The sequence below is a fragment of the Squalius cephalus genome, assembly GCF_949319135.1.
Source record: "Squalius cephalus genome assembly, chromosome: 14".
Classification (NCBI taxonomy): domain Eukaryota; kingdom Metazoa; phylum Chordata; class Actinopteri; order Cypriniformes; family Leuciscidae; genus Squalius; species Squalius cephalus.
In genome coordinates this window covers 36,286,570-36,309,069 of record NC_137135.1, presented here as the reverse complement: position 1 = coordinate 36,309,069, position 22,500 = coordinate 36,286,570, and the positions used below count along the sequence as shown (strand labels likewise).

General features: G+C 39.1%; 2 protein-coding genes across 3 annotated transcripts in view; one reads left to right on the top strand and one right to left on the bottom strand.

The window, feature by feature from the left end:
* Positions 1 to 1,496, top strand: part of apbb2a (amyloid beta (A4) precursor protein-binding, family B, member 2a) — a 38,548-nt gene extending 37,052 nt beyond the window's left edge. For both annotated transcript variants that reach the window (XM_079892138.1, XM_079892137.1), the window contains exon 15: positions 1 to 1,496. This exon is cut by the window's left edge and continues 668 nt beyond it. The gene's annotated coding sequence lies outside the window, so the exon portion shown is untranslated.
* A 63-nt stretch (positions 1,497 to 1,559) lies between these two features.
* LOC307171431 (putative methyltransferase NSUN7) overlaps positions 1,560 to 22,500 on the bottom strand; it is a gene marked incomplete at its 5' end in the record, with an annotated part of 33,411 nt that continues 12,470 nt past the window's right edge. The window contains 10 exons of the mRNA XM_079893037.1: positions 1,560 to 2,121; positions 3,100 to 3,394; positions 11,074 to 11,209; positions 11,349 to 11,469; positions 12,385 to 12,486; positions 12,565 to 12,723; positions 13,306 to 13,558; positions 15,221 to 15,404; positions 21,401 to 21,553; positions 22,429 to 22,500. The exon at positions 22,429 to 22,500 is cut by the window's right edge and continues 62 nt beyond it. Of these exons, the coding sequence (XP_079749163.1) occupies positions 1,568 to 2,121; positions 3,100 to 3,394; positions 11,074 to 11,209; positions 11,349 to 11,469; positions 12,385 to 12,486; positions 12,565 to 12,723; positions 13,306 to 13,558; positions 15,221 to 15,404; positions 21,401 to 21,553; positions 22,429 to 22,500 (2,029 nt within the window). The 3' untranslated portion in view covers positions 1,560 to 1,567. The remainder of the gene's footprint in view (positions 2,122 to 3,099; positions 3,395 to 11,073; positions 11,210 to 11,348; positions 11,470 to 12,384; positions 12,487 to 12,564; positions 12,724 to 13,305; positions 13,559 to 15,220; positions 15,405 to 21,400; positions 21,554 to 22,428) is intronic.

The window sequence follows — 22,500 nt, the reverse complement described above, 5'->3', positions numbered from 1 at the left end:
ACAAGACAGAATTTTCTGACCACACAAATACACTTCTGCTTCATTTAAACACTAAAGCCTTAGAGATTCCCTGCACAAGTACGCAAATGCCGACATGAACGCTTGGAAAACATGCGCTCCTTTTGTACATACACAACGCAAGAGACCTCAATACTGTCCTTTAAATGTCTCAACGACATGAAACCAGGTGTTTAGATTCAGATGTCCAGTTAAAGACGTGTTACGTTAGTCAACATTAAAGCCTGACATAGGAAACAGTAGTCAGAAAAATCGAATATTTTGAATTGGAACGGTTTATTAAACATATTTGATGCATCAGGCTTTTATGGCTCATATAGTGAGAATATGGAGGGGAAAAAAGGCCCAAACTGAGCAAATGCTCATATTTATATGGCCAAAAGGTGATGAAATGCTAATGCTTGTAATGTAAATCAACGTGATCTTTAAAACAGTAGCAGATACTTACATAATATGCATATAAATATCAATATCCGCCAATAATGTCTTAGTAAGATGATATTTAAATGCTCAGTTTTATGATCAGAGCTCTGTAGTTTTAAAACATGTAATGCGATGCAATAATGATTGAGCAAATAAACCTTCCTCAAAAACCTGATGATCATATTTGATGTGTACTAGAGGACGATGAAACGCATCGATTTGCAAATTTAACAGAAAACTGCTTTAAAGACTTCAGCGAACCCTTTTGTTTTTCTACCTGGTATCTTACACACTTTTTACAATTGCATACAGTAAATTCTCAAATGGTAAAATAAAGTCCCATGTTTTTCTCCATTAAATATACTGTTTCTGTCACATTGTGAAAGTAAAATGATGCAAACCCTGTTGACTTTAAAGAGCAACATTGTCTTAAGGCAGTTCCTCAACCGTGCGTTAGCGGACGCTAGTTTACGCTAATGCTACGCTATGACGGCCTTTGAGGCTGAAAATGCTAAATGTACTCGCATTGCATTATGAATCGTGGAACGCAGTGATGCATGAACTCGAGCTTGCTTAGCTAAAAGGTTTTGTGTACATGCGTAGAGTGTTTCGGGCTTTAGATGAGCCACACACACACACACACACACACACGTCTAACCCCTGCTACAGTACAAGTCAAAAATAGACAAACACAGGAATGTGATTTCGCACAAAATGATATTTTAAATCCAGATCAACCACTAAGACACTCATTTTTACACCATATTAATGTAACATGTTGTGGAAATAAATGACATCAAAACAAAAAAATGAGTCCTTGTTTTATTTGCATGCTTGTTCCAAATGATATCGGAAAATATGCTGATGGCATTTTGATGGCAGTGACATTTGAACAGTGCAGTTTAGTAGTGATAATGAGTTAGATGCGGTCTTATACAGATATATGGCACGTCTAATTAACATTCTTAATGTCTTAATTACCAAGATAGAGAGTAAAATACTGACGGCAGCCTCACTAATGCTTCTGGTGTGTGTGTGTGTGTGTGTGTGTGAGAGTGTGTTTGTGAGAGAGTGTGTGTGTGTGTGTGTGTGTGTGTGTGTGTGTGAGAGAGTGTGAGTGTGTGTGTCAGAGCCACGGCCTCGGATGATTCAGTCTCGCTCTGAATGGCGCTTGGGTTCGAGGGAGAGTCGGTGTCGAGCTACTCCAGTGCTGATGGGTGTGGGCGGGGCTTGTATGGGTGTAGGCGGAGCTTGTTCGGGCATGGCTCCGCCTCTGGGGAAGAAGATCGTCGCTTGACAACAGAACGGGAGGAAACATGACAGTCGTCAGCCTCAGAACTTCCTGTCGGCCTTTAGGCGGAGCGGCCGGCGTCGAGGAGTGATCGTCGATTACAGACACTGAAGCAGTGTTCAAACCAGTACAGTATAAACCAGAGAAAGAGGCGAGGTTAGGGGTGGAGCCTGTTGTGTTGTAGGTGGGGCCTGTTATGTTAGAGGTGGAGCCTGTTGTCTTAAAGGTGGAGCCTGTTGTGTTGTAGGCAGGGCTTGTTATGTTAGGGGTGGAGCCTGTTGTCTTAAAGGTGGAGCCTGTTGTGTTTGGGGTGTGGCCTGTTGTGTTAGGGGTGGAGCCTGTCCTGGAGAACACGCCCTGAGAGAGACGTCGAGACCTAGAGGGTTGATCTGCGGAGATAGAGAAGTAAACCGGAAGTTTGGTTAGTTTTCCTCAGTGCTTTACACCGTTAACGACTGATCGAGCCTGTTAACCGCCAGTGTCCCGGGAGCTTTTTTAATAGCCTTTTTTCCCCAATCACATATTTTAATAATTATCACAAATTGCGTATAATTTGAAAGCTTCACTCAAAATTCATCCTGTAAAAACCTTTTTGAAAGTGGACATTGCACAGTAATAACTTGGTGAGAGATATGGCTTTAGATTGTTTTGTAAAAGATTGTATGAGTTAAATATTTAGTTCAGCACACTCGGTAAACAAACTTCTGTATGTTTTTTACACTTTATTTTTTTATCAATCTGCTTTAACTCTTTCCCCGCCATTGACGGAAAATTCCGGCAATCCATATTTTCACCATATTCATTCTTTTGATTATATTGCATGTTCACATATTCATACAACAAAATATTCTGGTGGGGAAAGAGTTAAAAAGAGACCAACATTATGTATTACAAAGCATTCATTAATTACAATATTTAAGATCAGATTTATGCTCAAAAGTCGGGGTGACAGTTAACAGGTTAAAGATATCGGTAACACTTTACAATAAGGTTCATTAGTTAACATTAGTTATGAATTAACTAACCATGAGCAATACATGTGGTACAGTATTTAATGATCTTTGTTAAAGTTAGTTATTAAAAATACAGCTGTTCATTGTTTGTTCATGTTAGTTCACAGTGCATTAATTAATTATTAATATGTTTATGTATTAATTATTATAATTAGTGCATTAATAAAACAAGATATTAATAAAGTATTAGTAAATGTTGAAATTGACATTAACAAAGATTAATAAATGCTGTATACGTGCAGTTCATTATTAGTTCATGTTAACTAATGTGGTTAACTAATGAACCTTATTGTAGTTAACTAATGAACCTTATTGTAAAGTGTTACCAGGATATTGTTATATAGTTAAATGAACCGTATTGTGATGAACTGCGAGGCTGAGTTCTGCTGTCGCTCTGATGATAAACCATCGGCGCCGAGTTGCTTCCCTTCATCTCGTGCTTCAAGAAATCCGCCACGAGTGATTGGTCGCTCTGTGTGGTGTGTGGGCGTGTCTTCGTGGAGGGCGCTCGATTGGCTGGAGTTCTTCGGGACCGTCGGCGTCGGCCCTCTCTCCTGATTGGCTGGTTCGGGTGGAGTCCGTCTAACAAGCCTTTGGCCGCTGCGCGAGCGAGCACTTGCTGCGGCGTTTCTTTCACTTCTGGTTCAGGCTGTGTAGGAGACAAGCAAAGAAAAGGCTGAAAACATTGTATCAGGGTTCGTTTATATGACAACGATGAGCTAAAAATGAAAAAGATTTTCCTTTGTGTTTTTCATGTACAGACGACAACGATCCCCGTTCACACGGATCTGCGAAAACGACTAAAATCGCTGTATTCTGTTGTTAGCCCAGTAGATGGCGATGACACTTTGTAAAGAAACACTATCCGCCTTTAGACTGAAAATGTAATGCATGACGGCACCGTTTTCACAAATTCAAGTTTTTGTAGTTTACACAGAGATGATAACATAACGCTATCGTTTTCAAAAACTTGCACTTTTTCAAAAGTTTGCGTTTTCAGGACCCCAAAATGCTGTTGTCGTGTAAATAAACAGTAATTAAAAGCATACCCTAACATGTTCTGGAGAGTCACTTAGATAAAGCATCTGACAAATGCAAAAAATATATAAAATGGTGAATCATTTGAACTGTGGGGAAAAACTATAACTAATATATATAATACAAAACAATAAATTATTATTTATAATAATTAAATATTATTTATATTCATTTTAATATAGTATTATTATATAAATATACACTGTAAATAATGATCGTGATTTTAACGGTCAAAGACTGTAAAAATGGTACAGTGAAAAACTGTTAATTGGTTAAGAGAAAGTTTCCTTACTATATACGGTAAACAACTGTGATAGATCTAACGGTACATTTAATGTAATTTTACTGTAAAATACCATTAAATTTAGTTTTTGGAAGTGAAAAAGAACAAATTGTATAATTTACAGTGAAAAAATGTAAATTGACATTCCCACAATTCCATGCGTGACACTTCACATTTGATGTATTTTTGTTGAAATAACTGTTTCTTCATAGTTTTCTTAGTTTTTTTTCTAATCGGTTATGACATTAATGTTGTTAAATTAATATTTATTGCATTTTTAAAATGTCATGTGTGTTACCATGATGGTGTTTAGTGTTTGTGTGAATGACACTGTGCAGCTTCTATAAATCAGTATTAACTTTCTTGTGAAAGCGCTGCTTGTGATGTATAACGATGGTACAAAACAAATATAAATACTTCAATAGGTCAGTAAATTAACTTTATATCAGATAATTAAATACGGTAATTAATTTAATTACTGTAAATTTAAGTTAAGTAAATGTTTTTACAGTAAATTTCTGGCAACCACAGCTGCCGTTTTTTTACCGTAAATTTAACAGATTTTTTTTTACAGTGTAGACAAAAAGGTAAAATTATATTAATTAAAATATTTTTAAAATATATTTTTAAAATTTATAAATTTTCCTGAAATATTTTTGAGCCAATGAAAATAAAAAGACATGATGTGTGGACCAACCATAAACATTTCCAGTTATTCAGGGAAAAATATTTTTCTCATAATTTACGTTTCTCTGTGTTGCATATTAGTTCAGTGTGTGTTTCTTAAAGGATCATCTGCTGTCTCAGCACCACACACACACTCCCAGTGAATAATTCAGATGGTGTGTGTGTGTGTGTGTGTGTGTTTGCTTGAGGACGCGAGGTTTTGCCCTGTTGACGCTAACGCATGCAGACATGAGGCTGAATTATTCAATACGTCCTGCCCTCCTCCTGAACATCACACATTTATTGCCTATCGTGTGGTTATGATGCAGTTCTGGTCCCAGATTATGGTCATTATGTTTGTCCTTTAGCTGAACACGAGGTCACACACACACACATGCACACACTGCGGTCTACACTCTTCAAAATAAAGGTTCCAAAAAGGTTGATTTTTTTCACCTTTAAGTGACCAGTTCTGAAAAATCACTTTTTTTTCTGCAAAGAACATTACAAATCTAAAGAACCGTTTTCCTTTTCTACTATAAAGAACCTTTTGTACAATGGAAAGATTCCGTGGATGTTAATGATTCTTCATGGAACCATCAATGCCAATAAAGAACATTTATTTTCAAAGAACACCGTGCTTTCCATCTTCATCTTTCTTCAGTGTGTAATGTTGCCGTTTAAACATGATAAATCTCTGCAAAGTCACACAGTTCTTCTCTATATCAGTGTCAGTGTTTCTGAACTCCTGAAACGCCTCCATTGTAGTCTTGAGTTTCTTCCGGGAACGAACACGTCACAATATTCCTCATTATAATAATTCATGCGCAGAATAAAGGGGCGGGGCCTGGTTGAGTTAGTTAGTAGTGTGTTAAACTGGCGGTTATGGGAAGGGGCGGGACATTTCCCAAACACACTCAAAGCGCTCGACCAATCACAACACACTGATCCAGCTGACCAATCAGAGCACAGTGTGCTTTTCAGAAGGAGGGGCTTCATAGAGACAGGAAGTAAACAGAGCGTTACTGACAGACTGGGAAGAGAGGAGCCGCAACAATGGAGAATATGAGGAGATTAATCAACATTCACGCAGGAAAACCTGTTCTAGTAGAGCCTGAAACAACATCAAGACTTTAACCCTTAGGGGTCGACAAACGCGCAGGTACGATTTTGCTGGATTTTCTTCACATAGTAGCACAACAGACTTAAATTACTCCGTCATTTATGGTCATACAGAAAAAAGAAATATGAAAAAGGAATCTGTGAGATGTCTACTTTTGTATGTGTCCACTTACAATCAAATCAAAACATTGTGCTTTTGTAAAATAAAGAAAATAAACAGGGTGTGCTTTCTGCCTCTCTGTCGCGGTGAACTTTTTTTTCTTGAGCACGTCTATAAACAAACAAAACTCAGCGAATACTTGTCACACATTTATGAGCAATATATCTTTATAAACATTTAAGTGTGTACTTTTAAATGATCTTTTAAGTAATTTGTATAAAACCAGTAAGATGTCCAGTTTCTCAAGCGAGAGCTCATTAGCTCTAATGTGACCACACACACGCGCACAAGAGATTCACATGCAAATCATCCACTTGAAGGAACGCAAACCTGTACACGCCCTCGTTATCTCTAAACAAAGAATCAAACTTCATCATTCCTCTGCTTTTCCTCGAGTTTGGAAGACACGCTGTGTGAGCTTACATTGGATTTACCTCAGAAGAAGAAGAACGCGATTTGAAGATAAAGATTTGGAGGTAAGAAATGTAGCCTATTCTGAATTATATTAGTGTTATTGTTGCATAAACTTAACATTGTAACTGGACTGTTGCTAGACTAAAATGTATGAAATAGACGGAAACATGTTGAAATATGAATTATAGACAGGTGGCAACATTTAAATGCTAAATATGCATATGACACGAGAGTGTTTGTATGCGCTTTAATATAAAACATAGCATGATCTAAAAGTAGGCTATTATGAGAGTGTATTTACACTAACATGATGAATATAATAATATATAGACCGGTGTTTACTATGAAATACTGTGTTCGTGGATATCTGCTCAATAAAGCAGATGTTTATTGTAATGTGGTTACAGTAATGTTTTGAGGATCGGCTCGATGGCTTCAGTAAATGTTCTCTGCGCACACTGTGAGTTCGGGGCAGTCGCGCTGTGCGTTTGAAAAGCAAAACGCGCCAAACATTAGGATATGTTTTTACTCCAATCTCATTTCATAACATCAGAAAACATTTGAAGTAACATGATAATCCATATTTTTTCTCTAGTGTAGTGTACTGAAGTGTTCCTTTTTAATGATTTATAGCTAATAACAATAACAATATTTTTTTTTTACAGAAAACATTTTTTGGGCAGGGGGGGGGGGAAGCCTGAATATATATATTTTGTGAATTTTAAATCATAATATTAACCAGAAAAATCTCAATTCGATTTTCTTCCCCAAATCGTGCAGCCTTGCTCCTGATATCAGCATGTTCACAGTTTTTTTGTTTACAGGGACCAGATGCCACCGATGAGTCCTGCTGACTTCAACATTCACATGAGACTCTGTACACAAACATGGTAAAATGAAAAAGCAAACTCCTTGGAAATGAAAGGCATGTTAAATGGTAACCGTTTTAGGAATGGCACAGAGGTGCGTGACTGTTCGAGTCTCGCTGTTTAGATCAGTGTGTTCAATAATGTGCCTTTTTGACCCTTGTTGTGTATCTTCTGATTATGTTGTGTTGTAAATAAATCCAAACAATCAATAAGCCATTCTAATCTCTCCTCATTCTTTGTTCTAGTTCCCTCACAGTCCCACCTGATTTATGGGAGGGTCTTTGTCTTCCCAGATGTGAAACACATCAATATTCATGATGATTCACACCCCCTCGCATAAAGCTTTCTTACACAAAACATGTCTTACAAATTTTAAATCAATATATTGTTTGTGGGCAGGGTTAGGGCAGGATGATTTTCACATAGTTTTGAAGCAAAAATTCTAGACTACGTGATACAATGTTCAAAAGTCTTGTGAACAAGTTTTATGGCTTATTTCAGTGACTAAATTTTTTAGTTTTTTCACAAACCACGCTTATTTTCTCAAAAATACAAACTTTTACGTACATGCTGCTTACATATTATTGTAGCAGAGTTTGTGCTGATTACAGTGTAATCAGACTTTAGCCATGACAAAGCACAAATGTCACAGCATGTCAGAACACCTCCAGGGCCCAGAGGGTTAAAAAAGGGCATAATAGGTCCTCTAATCTGAACGCTGCTGAAGACTTTATTGGTCCCAGGTGAGAACGTACAGATGCATCATAAAACCGGGAGGAGGATGGTAATATTTCCACACACGCGTCTAATAGCCTTTTTATGAGACCTTCTTAAGCGAACCACAATAATCTTTATTAGTGGCTTTTATTAGTCGTGGCAGGAAGGATATGGAGGCTTTGATGATGTTTTTCTGACTGTCAGAGGAGGGATAAATATGACGGATTGCTGTAATCTAACACAGGAACGTTCATCATATATGAAACGTAAAAAAAAAAAAAAAACACGTTTACTGGAGATCATTTCAGGGGAACTTTGATCCACCAGAAAGATCCCAGTAGGAAACTCAATCGAGTCTCTTTCTCCGTCTCTGCGCTGAGTTATTTTTAGCTGCGGATGAAAGCAGAGCGAGGGAAACACGGGATTCCTCAACAGAGACAGTGGGATTAGAGTCGAGGAGAACATGGACATGAGAAACAAAGAGCGTCTCCATCAAACCCCAGAGAAACTCCCAGCATGCTTTGAGCTTAACTAGCATAAACAAGATCGCAGAGAAACATAAAAAAATACAAAAATAACCAGCCTAAAAACACAGTATCTGTTCCAGCTCACAGACTCTCTTCTATCTGTTTTTTTTATTTTAGAATATATAAATAATATACAAAAATTTGGCTCAAAAAATATTTTAGGAAAATTTTCTAAATATTTAAATAAATATATTTTAAATATATATTAGTCATTTTACTACTATCGCTTTTGGCTTTGAGTATTTTTTGAATAAAAAAAAAAAAAAATATATATATATATATATATATATATATATATATATATATATATATATATATAATTTTTTTTTTTTTAAATAAACCACATTTATTAGTGTGATAATATATATGCAAGTATTCCAATCTGACCAATATTTTCACTTCCTAAACCACATTCAAGAGCTTTCAAAGACACAAATACGAGTAAAACATACATGATACCATTTGTTTTTGAATGTTGAACTAATATGTTGATCCACGTGTCAATCATATTCAGGGGGCGGGACTTAGTCAACACTTACATCAATGCTTGAGTCAACGCTTACAACGCTTCAGTAATTGCTCTTTTAGAGAATGTTAATGCTGATGTTTTAGGGAATGTAACGCTGATGTTTTAGGGAATGTAACGCTGATGTTTTAGGGAATGTAACGCTGATGTTTTAGGGAATGTAACGCTGATGTTTTGGGGAATGTAACGCTGATGTTTTAGGGAATGTAACGCTGATGTTTTAGGGAATGTAACGCTGATGTTTTAGGGAATGTAACGCTGATGTTTTAGGGAATGTAACGCCGATGTTTTGGGGAATGTAACGCTGATGTTTTAGGGAATGTAACGCTGATGTTTTGGGGAATGTAACGCTGATGTTTTAGGGAATGTAACGCTGATGTTTTGGGGAATGTAACGCTGATGTTTTAGGGAATGTAACGCTGATGTTTTAGGGAATGTAACGCTGATGTTTTAGGGAATGTAACGCTGATGTTTTAGGGAATGTAACGCTGATGTTTTAGGGAATGTAACGCTGGTGTTTTGGGGAATGTAACGCTGGTGTTTTAGGGAATGTAACGCTGATGTTTTAGGGAATGTAACGCTGATGTTTTGGGGAATGTAACGCTGATGTTTTAGGGAATGTAACGCTGATGTTTTAGGGAATGTAACGCTGATGTTTTAGGGAATGTAACGCTGATGTTTTAGGGAATGTAACGCTGATGTTTTAGGGAATGTAACGCTGATGTTTTGGGGAATGTAACGCTGGTGTTTTAGGGAATGTAACGCTGATGTTTTAGGGAATGTAACGCTGATGTTTTGGGGAATGTAACGCTGATGTTTTAGGGAATGTAACGCTGATGTTTTGGGGAATGTAACGCTGATGCTTAAGGGAATGTAACGCTGATGTTTTAGGGAATGTAACGCTGATGTTTTAGGGAATGTAACGCTGATGTTTTGGGGAATGTAATGCTGATGTTTTAGGGAATGTAACGCTGATGTTTTAGGGAATGTAATGCTTATGTTTTGGGGAATGTGACGCCGATGTTTTGGGGAATGTAACGCCGATGTTTTGGGGAATGTAACGCCGATGTTTTGGGGAATGTAACGCCGATGTTTTGGGGAATGTTACGCTGATGTTTTAGGGAATGTAACGCTGATGTTTTAGGGAATGTAACGCTGATGTTTTAGGGAATGTAACGCTGATGTTTTGGGGAATGTGACGCCGATGTTTTGGGGAATGTGACGCTGATGTTTTGGGGAATGTAACGCTGATGCTTAAGGGAATGTAACGCTGATGTTTTAGGGAATGTAACGCTGATGTTTTGGGGAATGTAATGCTGATGTTTTGGGGAATGTAACGCCGATGTTTTGGGGAATGTAATGCTTATGTTTTGGGGAATGTGACGCCGATGTTTTGGGGAATGTAACGCCGATGTTTTGGGGAATGTAACGCCGATGTTTTGGGGAATGTTTTGGGGAATGTTTTGGGGAATGTAACGCCGATGTTTTGGGGAATGTAACGCCGATGTTTTACGCTGATGTTTTGGGGAATGTAACGCTGATGTTTTAGGGAATGTAACGCTGATATTTTGGGGAATGTGACGCTGATGTTTTGGGGAATGTAACGCTGATGTTTTAGGGAATGTAACGCTGATGTTTTGGGGAATGTAACGCTGATGCTTAAGGGAATGTTACGCTGATGTTTTACATTTACATTACATTTACATTTACATTTATTCATTTAGCTGACGCTTTTATCCAAAGCGACTTACAATTGCTATATATGTCAGAGGTCGCACGCCTCTGGAGCAACTAGGGGTTAAGTGTCTTGCTCAGGGACACATTGGTGTCTCACAGTGGATTCGAACCCGGGTCTCTCACACCAAAGGCAGGTGTCTTATCCATTGCGCCGCGCCACACCACCCCTGTTTTGGGGAATGTTACGCTGATGTTTTAGGGAATGTTACGCTGATGTTTTGGGGAATGTAACGCCGATGTTTTAGGGAATGTAACGCTGATGTTTATACCTGTCGTGTGAGCAGAGCTACGAAACAGCCATTGTGATGATCTGATGCTTCCAGTCTGAAGAAACTGGCCTTCATCTCCTGTGCATCGTCCTCATCTTCAGTGATGGAGTCCTGCAGGAGACCTGGAGAACTCAGCCTGACACACACACACACACACACACACACACACACACATTTTTATTACTCATTTTGTCATGCATTAGTGCAAAAGTGTGTAAAGAAAACAAACTCAAACAAACACACACTCACACACACTCTCAAACACTCACACTCACCTGTAGGACGGCGCTGTGGAGGGATTCTCCTGTGATTGTGAGAGGATGGTCTTCAGCACCTCCTCATTCTCCTCTGCGTGAATAGAACAGGTGGAGTAAAGCACCGCCCGTACCTGAGGAACTGAGGAACACACACACACACACACACACACACACACACACACACACACACACACACACACACACACACACACACACACACACTGGCATGACCGTCTGTTCACTGATGGACAACTTTCCTGTTGCTCAAACAGTACAGCGTTAGCGCTTGCAACGCCAAGGTCATGAGTTCGATGGAAAGCAAGAACTGATAAGAATGTAAATGTGTAACTTGAAATGCAATGCAAGTCGCTTTGGATAAATGTAAATGTACACATCATTCGATTTGTGCTGGCCGTTAATTAACGGTGTGTTAATCTGCAGGGAGGAATGGAGCCTCTTCACGCTCGGGTATTTCAGACTCTAACACACACTCCCACACACACTCTCACACACACAAGATCAATAACACACAAATCATCACAGAAATTATGAATGTCAATACAGCGAGGCATGTTCAAATCACTCATCAGCTTATATAAACCACTGGATCAGCTCTGGTTTACACTGGATCATGGGTTCTCTGCTGGTCTACACCAGTTTATGCTGGTTTACATTAGTTAAATTAGTTTTTAACTATGCTGGTTTACATTAGTTTACAGCTTGCGTCTCACACACACTGCAAAAAAAATGCTTTTCTTACTTAGTATTTTTGTCGTTTCCAGTCCAAATATCTAAAAATTAAATCAAGATCCATTTACTAAAGTAGTAAAATGCCATAAGATATTAAGTCTTGTTCTCTGGGGAAATAAATCAAAATTAAGTGAGTTGTTGCTTTAAAAAAGCAAAATTATCTGCCAATGGGGTAAGAAAAATAATGTTAATTCACACAGAAACAAAATTATTTTTCTTATCCCATTGGCAGATAATTTTGCTTTTTTTTAAAGCAACAACTCACTTAATTTTGATGCACACACACACACACACACACACTCACACTGGACGACGCGCTGCAGGTCTTTCCTCTGTCGGCACGCGAGCGTCTGGAGTTTCTCTGGAGAGACGGAACCGTGTGACAGATCCAGCATGAGCTGCGGGTCTGAAAGCGGATCAGAACAAACACATGTGACGGATGCTCAGAGTCTCTGTGTGTGTTTTTGTGTGTGTGTGTGTATACCTCTGTTCTCCTGCATGATGTAATCCACAGGGTTGCTGATGGCAGACAGGGAACACTCCGGCATCACAAGCATCACTCGAACCCCCTTGAGACGCGGGTCACACACATCCAGAGACTCCAGAGACACTGGAAGCAGCTTCACATCTGACAAACACACACCTTAGTTTCGTCTTCAGTTGCTCTTCAATTAATATTTGCTGTAGAGGAACTAACTATAACTTTGGCAATAAAAAAGTTTGTTTCCATTTCTTAGTGAGCGTCCCCAAATTACTTTTTTATACCGAGGTCAAACACACACACACAAAGAATTTTTCATATAGTACATTATAATTTTGTGATGTCTAAATTCACTTTCTGCATACTTTTGTTTTATATACAATATATGTATAATCTACACACACACACACATATATATATATATAAAATTGTAAGATAATATAAAATATATTTATATATATTTATGTATGCATATATAATATATATAAAAATCAAAAGTGTATATATATATTTATATTTTAATTTTGTTTTTTGTTTTTCAACATACAAAGCATTTTTATAAAAATCCATCTTTTATGTTGTATAATCTAATTCACTTTTTGCATGTTAAATTTGCATGCAAATCTTTTTTGAATTTTTCTACTTTTTTATATTTTTATCATATTGTATGTATATGTGTGTGTGTAAATTATAATAAATAAAATAAAATAAAATAAAATAAAATAAAATAAAATAATCTCTTACTCCTGCAGCCCATTTTGGCGAGTGTGTTCTGTAGTTCATCTCTCTGCGCCTGCGGTTCATCTCCCACACACACAATCACTGTGCTCTGCGCTGGAGAGATGTGTGTGTCAGCGTGTGTGTCAGTGTGTGTGTGTGCAGACACCGCAGACACGTGTGCAACGGTCCGAGCCGAGAAACACCCGGTCATGAGGATGTCTCCTCCTTCAGCCAGCAGGGGGCGCAGCGCCCAGGGGCCCACACAACACGACTTATCCTGCACACACACACACACACACCGTCACACACAACACGACTTATCCTACACACACACACACACACACACACACACACACACAAAAACACAAACACACACACACACACACACACACACACACACACACACACACACACACACACACAGTCACACACAACACAACTTATCCTGCACACACACACACCGTCACAGACAACACGACTTATCCTGCACACACACACACACACACACACCGTCACACACAACACGACTTATCCTGCACACACACACACACACACACACACACACACACACACACACACCGTCACACACAACACGACTTATCCTGCACACACACACACACACACACACACACACACACCGTCACACACAACACGACTTATCCTGCACACACACACACACACACACACACACACCGTCACACACAACACGACTTATCCTGCACACACACACACACACACACACACCGTCACACACAACACGACTTATCCTGCACACACACACACCGTCACACACAACACGACTTATCCTGCACACACACACACACACACACACACACACACACACACACACACACACCGTCACACACAACACGACTTATCCTGCACACACACACACACACACACACACACACACCGTCACACACAACACGACTTATCCTGCACACACACACAACGTCACACACAACACGACTTATCCTGCACACACACACACCGTCACACACAACACGACTTATCCTGCACACACACACACACACACACACACACACACACACACACACACACACACACACACACACACACACACACACAACACGACTTGGCACTCGATTGAGTTTCCTGCGGGGTCTTTCTGGTGGGTGCCCAAAAAGATCAGTAGCGGTTCAGTAAATAAAATAATTCAATACATACACTGCAAAAAATGCTTTTCTTACTCAGTATTTTTGTCTTGTTTCCAGTCCAAATATCTAAACATTCTTAAATCAAGATGGATTTACTAAAGTAGTAAAATGCCGTAAGATATTATGTCCTGGCTGTTTTCCGGGGGAATTAATCAAAATTAAGAAAGTTGTTGCTTAAAAAAAGCAAAATTATCTGCCAACGGGGTCAGAAAAATAATGTTAATCCAAACAGAAACAAGATTATTTCTCTCACCCCATTGGCACATAATTGTGCTTGTTTTAAGCAAAAACTCACTTCATTTTTATTTATTTCCCCAGAAAACAACACATAATATCTTATGGCATTTTACTAGTACAGAAACTAGTTTTATAACCTCCATGATTCGGTGATGAAACTGAAAGGTTTTGAGCACCGCTTGGACTACTTGAAGAGCTAATAGTTGCCTGACATGAGGTTATTTATCTTAATTTCTATTTAAAATAAAATGCTACCTATTTTTATTACGTTTTCTTTCAACCAGCCAATGATAATGGCGAAAGAAAACATGACAAGAGCCTATAATGAACGCAACTTACGAAACAACAACAACACGAATCGAAAAAGAATAGATTTTTGGAATTGATTCCAGAACCAGGAGTCGCTTCCACGAATGTCAGAATGGATCGTCGCTGCTGATCACCCTGCCTGGGTTTATTGTGCAATATAAATATGTAGATAATATGTAGAAATATGTTGATTATTTCTCGATAAATGTGTGTACCTGGAGCACGAGCCTGCAGTCGCTCAGTAATCTGGTGTTGGTCAGTTCCCTCTTCATGCTGTTGGGAAACACCAGCAGGTCCTGACAGTGTGTGTCTTTACAGAAGCTCCGTCCGTCCAGCTGTCCCACAGATTTAACACACGAAAACCCTGATGTGCGTAACACTTCCCTGACCTCCTCAAAGCTACACACACACACACACACACACACACACACACACACACACACACACACACACACACACACACACACAGAGAGAGAGAGATGATGAAATTAAGTGTCAAATGTGAGCCAAGAGCAACAAGATGGAGTGGAGAAATTGGTGTGTGAGTGTGTGTGTATGTGTGTGTGATTGTGAGAGAGAGTGTGTGTGTGTGTGTGTGTGTGGGTGTGTGTGTATACGTATTTGTGTTTGTGATTGTGTGTTTGAGTGAGTTAGTGTGTGTGTGATTGTGTGTTTGTAAGTGAGTTAGCGTGTGAGTGATTGTGTGTTTGAGTGAGTTGGTGTGTGTGTGTGATTGTGTGTTTGTAAGTGAGTTAGCGTGTGTGTGTGAGTGTGTGTGTTTGTAAGTGAGTTAGTGAGTGTGTTATTTCTGTTTGTGTGTGTGTGTGTGTGTGTGTGTGTGTGTGAAAGTGTTTGTGAGTTAGTGTGTGTCTGTGTGTGCAAGTGTGTTTGTGAGTCAGTGTGTGTGTGTGTGTGTGTGTGTGTGTGTGTGTGTGTGTGTGTGTGTGTGTGTGTGTGTGTGTGTGACCTCCAGTGCTGGTGATTGGATCTGTCTGCAACTCAGTGAAATTTACAGCCTCTCTCTCTCTCTCTCTCTCTCACACACACACACACACACACACACACACACACACACACACAATAAATAAGACTGGTCACCCCAGAATGGAGGTTAAACAGGGGAGAACCAGAATAATGCCACATCTGAACTATAACTCACACTCACACAAACACATTCTCTTCTTTCTACCTCATAAACAATAAATAATTCCAGTGGAAAATCATACGGCAATACAAGAGAAGCAGAAGAAAACAAACCCCGGGGCAAAACACCATGTTCTCCCTCAGTATATTAGTCTTGTTTTCCGGTACAAATATCTCAGCATTTGCTGGAGAAGCAAAATTACTTCAAACAAGAACAAATATCTCCCAGTGGGGTCAAAAACTAAACCTGATGCTTGTGATGGAAAAACAAGACAAAAATCCCCGCATTTAAAATGAAACAGACGTATTATTAACTGAAGATCTTAAGAGGCTTTCGCACCGGAGGAGCCTTTTCATAGTTCCTAAACTATTGGCGGACGTTCCCGGAGTTTGGTGTGTGTGTTCGCACCGCAGGAACTAGGAACTCCTTTGGAGGAACTAATTTACTCCAGAGTCGGTCTAATGGTGCACATAAACGCCACAACAATATCTTAAATATGTCGGGATTTTCTTTAAGTCCGATCTTTACGAGTTGTGTGCGTGTCAGTGAGAAACATGGCGGAATACCACAATACTTACAGGTATTTACTAGGGCTGGGTATTGACACAAATTTCACAATTCGATTCGATTTCGATTCAATATTGATTATTTTGGATATCAGGTTCAATACATGGCACATTTTCTCAAGGAAAACACATCTAACTAATGCTGTGAACTATTGGGAGTCAGTTGAAGCTTACTAGGCTTCATTAGCCTACTGTAATATTGAAGGTAAAAATGAACTGATTTGTATACAAACACTTAAATTACACTTTTATTTATTTTATAATAATAAAGTTATATGAAATATAAACATTTAAATGGTGGCTGTCATAAAAACCTGCCAGATTTATTCAAACATGCATTCAAAATTGAAGAATATTAAAAATTATAATGAATATGTAATATGGTGCATATATTTAGCAGCATGCTCCTCTCTAGAGTTAACTTTTCTAGCTGACTGACGAGTTTATGGACACGGATATGGTTTTTCTGAGGTAAATGTGACGTCACATGACATTGTTTACAAGCTGTTTTACTGACGTCTTTCCATGGTTGAAACACTGATTGAGCGATTCCATGTCACATGATACGGATTTTGATAAATTGTAGCCTACTCTACCTTTTAACACACTTTCAGATGCTCATTCATGTTTATTTCGCGCTGTAACTGGTGTTATTAAGGCGGAGGAGAAGATCACGTGCTTCTCTAGAGCTGAGCCAGAGCGATCTCACGCCACAGCGACAAAACGGCATTTATGTTTTTGAATTTCATAAGAAAATGGACGTAATTTGAAATCTGAGTCTTTGGCCCCATTTACACTGCATGGTTCAAGTGACCCAATTCCGATTTTTTCCTCTCATGTGGCACAGATCGGATATGACCAGTGAACGTGTAAGCAGGAAAAAAACGCATGGATTCTGATTTTCTCAGATCGGATTCAGGCCTCATTCATATGTGGTAATAAATCGGATATGAATCGGATACGTGCATTTGCGTGTGCCATGTAAGCAGACAAATCGGATATTCCCCAGTAAATGCGAGTCGTACGTCATTAAAAAAGTGACGTCAACTCAGGTGGACACCACCAACTGAGAACACATGACTTATTATAGGCGCGATGGAGGTCAAAGGCTCAACACAGTGGAGTATTTTTTTCTACACCTTACGAGAGCAATGTTTTACTGATTTTTGAAAATAGTGCGGAAAGCAAAACACTGCATAATTAGAGATACCCGAATCCGCAGCCAAAAACAAATCATCCACCCGCACCAATAATTTTCTTTGATTTAAGTATCCGCACCCGATGGTCAAAGTTATTATTCTTATGTGTTGTTACGCGTGAGGATAAATGGATGATCATCACCTTCAACAGCGGACTCGAGGCGACGGTTGATGCGCGCATCTAATAGCCTACAATGAATGAGCGCTGCTTTTAAATTTCTTTAAAACAAATTTTTTTTGACAGAATTTCATTTTCGTAATGTCATAAACAGGCTTTACTCCCTTGAAACTTTTATGCTCATATTTGAGAGAATTTAATATTTTCGTTAATAATGATTTATCATATCCACCTGCGACCAACCCGAAATTAATCAGAATGTTATTTTTATTAGCCTCTACTTGACCCGCCCGATCCGCGGATTATCCACAGAGCCCCCGCGGATATAACCGCGATCCGCGCATCACTATAATTTTGTCTGCTTCTGCATCCATTGCATATCGAGCTGTTTTACTTCATTTTCCGGGTCAGAACGTCTACATTTGGTTGTTTTGGCACTGTATAGTGTAAATGCAAATATCGGATACTGGTCACTTTTAAAAGATGATGTAAGCGGGTCGTCAAAAAAATCGGATATAGTCAGCAAATCGGAATTAGGCATCAAGACCTGCAGTGTAAATGCAGCCTTTGTTTCATATCAATAATAACAAAGCACAAAAGATTATTGCGATTTATTGGATGGGATGCGCGCAACAATGTTCCATTCATTCATCAGCTGAGAACAGGATGACTAATCGATTCTTGGGATTTAAGAATCGACATCGGTTCGTAAAAATGAGAATCGATTAAAATCGAGAAATCGATATTTCTTACCCAGCCCTAATATTTAGCCGTGATATTGTCAGGCTTTTCTATTCACAGCGCAGTGAGCTGATTGCCTGCGCAGAATATGATGGCATTATAAAATAACAATGTAATATGTAACAATAAAGTTTGCAGTGGCTTCATAAATTAACTAAAAACATAAAAAAGCAAAGCACACCTGATGCAAATCTTTGCTCTTCATTTTCTAGAACTAGAGTTTAAGAGCCTTGCTGTATTTTTGTGTAGATAATTAAGAGAAAGTACACCGCCATCTTACTCCGATGAAAGTGACTCGAACGCACATGCCGTCGTAAAATAAAACTTCCCACCTCGTACGTACGAACTTCCCAGGAGGACTTGAACGCACTATAAACTAACGCACTACCGTGACGGTAGTGTTCGCTGATTGGCCGAACGCACGCGAAACACCAGCACCCGCCATTTTGAAAAAAGCTCTGTAAACACACAGATTATAGCCTATATATTTACTCCAGAAACTAACTCTACGAACATGGAAAACGTTGATAGATGAGCCTCTTAATCTTTACGGCGAGGAGAAAATCCAACGCAACTTTGAGGAGACCGAGAGAAACATGATTATGTGTTTCTGCTCAGCAACACTGGACATCAAACTATGGAAGCTTGTTTCCGCCACAGAATAAAACATTTTAAAAGATAATTGCGAATTTTTATCTCACAATTGCGAGTTTACATCTCGCAATTCTGACTTTATTTCTCAGAATTGCGTGAAATAAAGTCACAATTGCGTCTTATAAAGTCACAATTGCGTCTTATAAAGTCAGAATTCTGACTTTTTTTCTCGCAATTGCGACTTTATATCTCGCAATTCTGACATCTTTTCTCAGAATTGCATGTTTATATCTCGCAATTCTGACTTTATAATACGCAATTGGGAGATATAAAGGCAGAATTGCCAGAATTGCAAGTCCAATTCTATGGAAAAAAAAGACGGACTTTTTTTTTTTTTTTTTTACCTCAGAATAGTTTATATCTCACAATTCTGACTTTATAACACGCAATTGCGACTTTATATCATGCAATTCTCACTTTATATCTCCCAATTGCGTATTATAAAGTCAGAATTGTGAGATATAAACATGCAATTCTGAGAAAAAAAGTTTCTCGCAATTGCGAGTTTATATCTCATAATTTTGACTTAATAATACACAATTGCGACTTTATATCACGTAATTCTGAGATAAAAAGTCAGAATTGTGAGATTAAAAAGTCGCAATTACCTTTTTTATTTTTCACTCTGTGGCGGAAACAAGCTTCCATATCGAACACACGCCATACGCTAATAACTCTTCATTATTACAGTCCACTTTCTATGTATGACAGTTCTATCTAATAACGCATTAGACAGGAGTGTTAGACAGATCGTAAACTAATGAACATGGAGAATGTGAGCGCTGTGTGTTCAGTCGTTCTCAGCGTCGTCAAAATAAAAGTCACAACAACAAGCGCGGCTCACGTCACTTCAGAGTTCCTACTGCCGGTGCGAACGCAACCAGGAAAACGTTCCTAAGGCCGTGTGTCCACCAAAGCTCTGCTGGAAACGCCTAGCTATGGGCGCTTGAGAACATTTTGGCAGCGTTGCGGGGTTTTTTTCAGCTAAGAAACTTATTATGATACGGAATATCCGTGAAAGTGTTACTAGTATCCCATTTCACACATATTTTGTTTCTGTGTTGAGTCTATATTAAAAAGTCAATACAATGTAACACATTTTCTCTGGCTCTTGTTTTAAATTATTTTTTTTCCGTTATTATGCTTGTTGTTGTCATCATCTGTTGACGTTGTACAAGCAGAATGTGTTGGTTGGTCGGTGTGGTATTAGCCCCGCCCCTCCTCCACTGTGATTGGATGGTTGCGTAAAAAGTGACAGTGATGAGCGCTGCGTTTCACCCAAAGTTGAACATTCTTCAACTCTCGGCGACCTGTAAAAAACGGCGAATGCTCAACGCTTCAGCGTGAAAAAAAACGCTCAGCGCCTCGTTACGCGTTTAGGCTGGCTGCAGAAGTGAGTCAAATCTGCATCTCCCCCATGTTGAAATGCCCAACTTTACAGCAGAAAAACACATGTTTACAGCCTGGAGCAAAAAGTGGCTTTGGTCTATACAGCTGATTCTGCCCTTCATGACGACTGTGAGGGGGTGAATTTTTTTATAACTCATCCGTTTAAATTATATTAAGCCTTAAAGTTCTGCATAATTAAGGGCGTGTCCACTTTTGAGTGACAGGTGGATTCCCGCTGCTGTGGTCATTAGTCATCATTAGCCGTTTGTCTGCTGTCTGTTAGCCGTCACGTTACCTCAGCTCATCGTCTGACTGTAAAAATAAATAAATTCGGGAGTGACGCGCTGCCAAGATGGCGACGGTCGGCCACGCCCACTTTAGGCTTCAAAAACGGTCTTCAGAAACCCACGGGTGACGTCACGGACACTACGTCCATATTTTTTTACAGTCTATGGAAAAAACGCTTTGGTGGACACACGGCCTAAGGGAACCATTAGTTCACAGTAACACCCTGGTGGTGAGTTCGGTGTGAAAGCCCTTTGGAGTGTGTGAATCTGTGTGAGTGAGTGTGTGAATCTGTGCACCTGCTGTGGAGTGTGTTGATCCAGGCGTACAGCGGCAGCTCTCTCGCCCTCTCCTGTCTGTGCCGGATCTTCTCCGGTAAGATGTTCTCCAGCGTCAGCAGGTCGTGTTTGATCCGACATCGAGCCAAAGACGCCACGAGTTTAGTCCTGAACCTGTCACACAAGCATATCAACAAACACTTTACACACAAAACACACCGAAACATGCTAAAATGTGTAATGTCAACTTGTCGTGCTCTTCGCGTGACGGTCAAAAATGACCGGTTTTGAAAGGAGTGTACTATATTTTAGTTTGATAATGTTTTTTATTTAATATTTTGTATTTTTAGGGGATTTTATGGTAATACATTATATTTACGCTGTATTTATAATCCATTTATTCACGTTTCGAGCGTAGACCTGAAAATTACATTTCCAACTTAAACTGCCGTAAAAGCACAGACTCTTTTTAACGACACTCGGCAGATTATTGCTGAAGTGAACAAAAGTTTCAAAAAGTGAACTTAAAAAAGTCACAGAATTTTACGTTTATTGTTATGAAAAATGCACAAAAATACTATTTTAAATTTGTATATGAAATCTATATTTTCAAAAACACGTTTTACTCTAAAACGGCAAGAAAATCAAAGCCATGAATCTTAACAAGTTATGCTCCAAATGTGAGGTTGATATCTCAGTAAATGAGCTTTCAGTGAGAGTGTGTTCGGCTGCAGTACCAAACGCCTCCACTAGAGGAAACTCGTCTCACTCGTTTCTAATGCGCTCGTTTCTGACCGCGAGGAGCTCAAGTGTGACTGTTTTTATCAGGACCATTAAACCTGTTCAAATAATATCCATGATTATTTTTTATTTTTTGTGTTCACATAGCAAGTGCCAAAAGTTTCGCACCATTGCGATGAAGTAAAAAAAAAAAAAACGTACAATTTTTCCGCCAAAAATGACCGAAGAGCACCAGATGGTTATACAGACAGAGACTTTTGCAGATTAGTATGAGCAGTATGTGATTGTGTATTTGACCTCTGACCCACCTGAGCAGACACGCCTCCACCTTTCTGACAGCCTCGTCTTCTTGCTCCTGATTGGCCGGTTGCAAGCGTGGG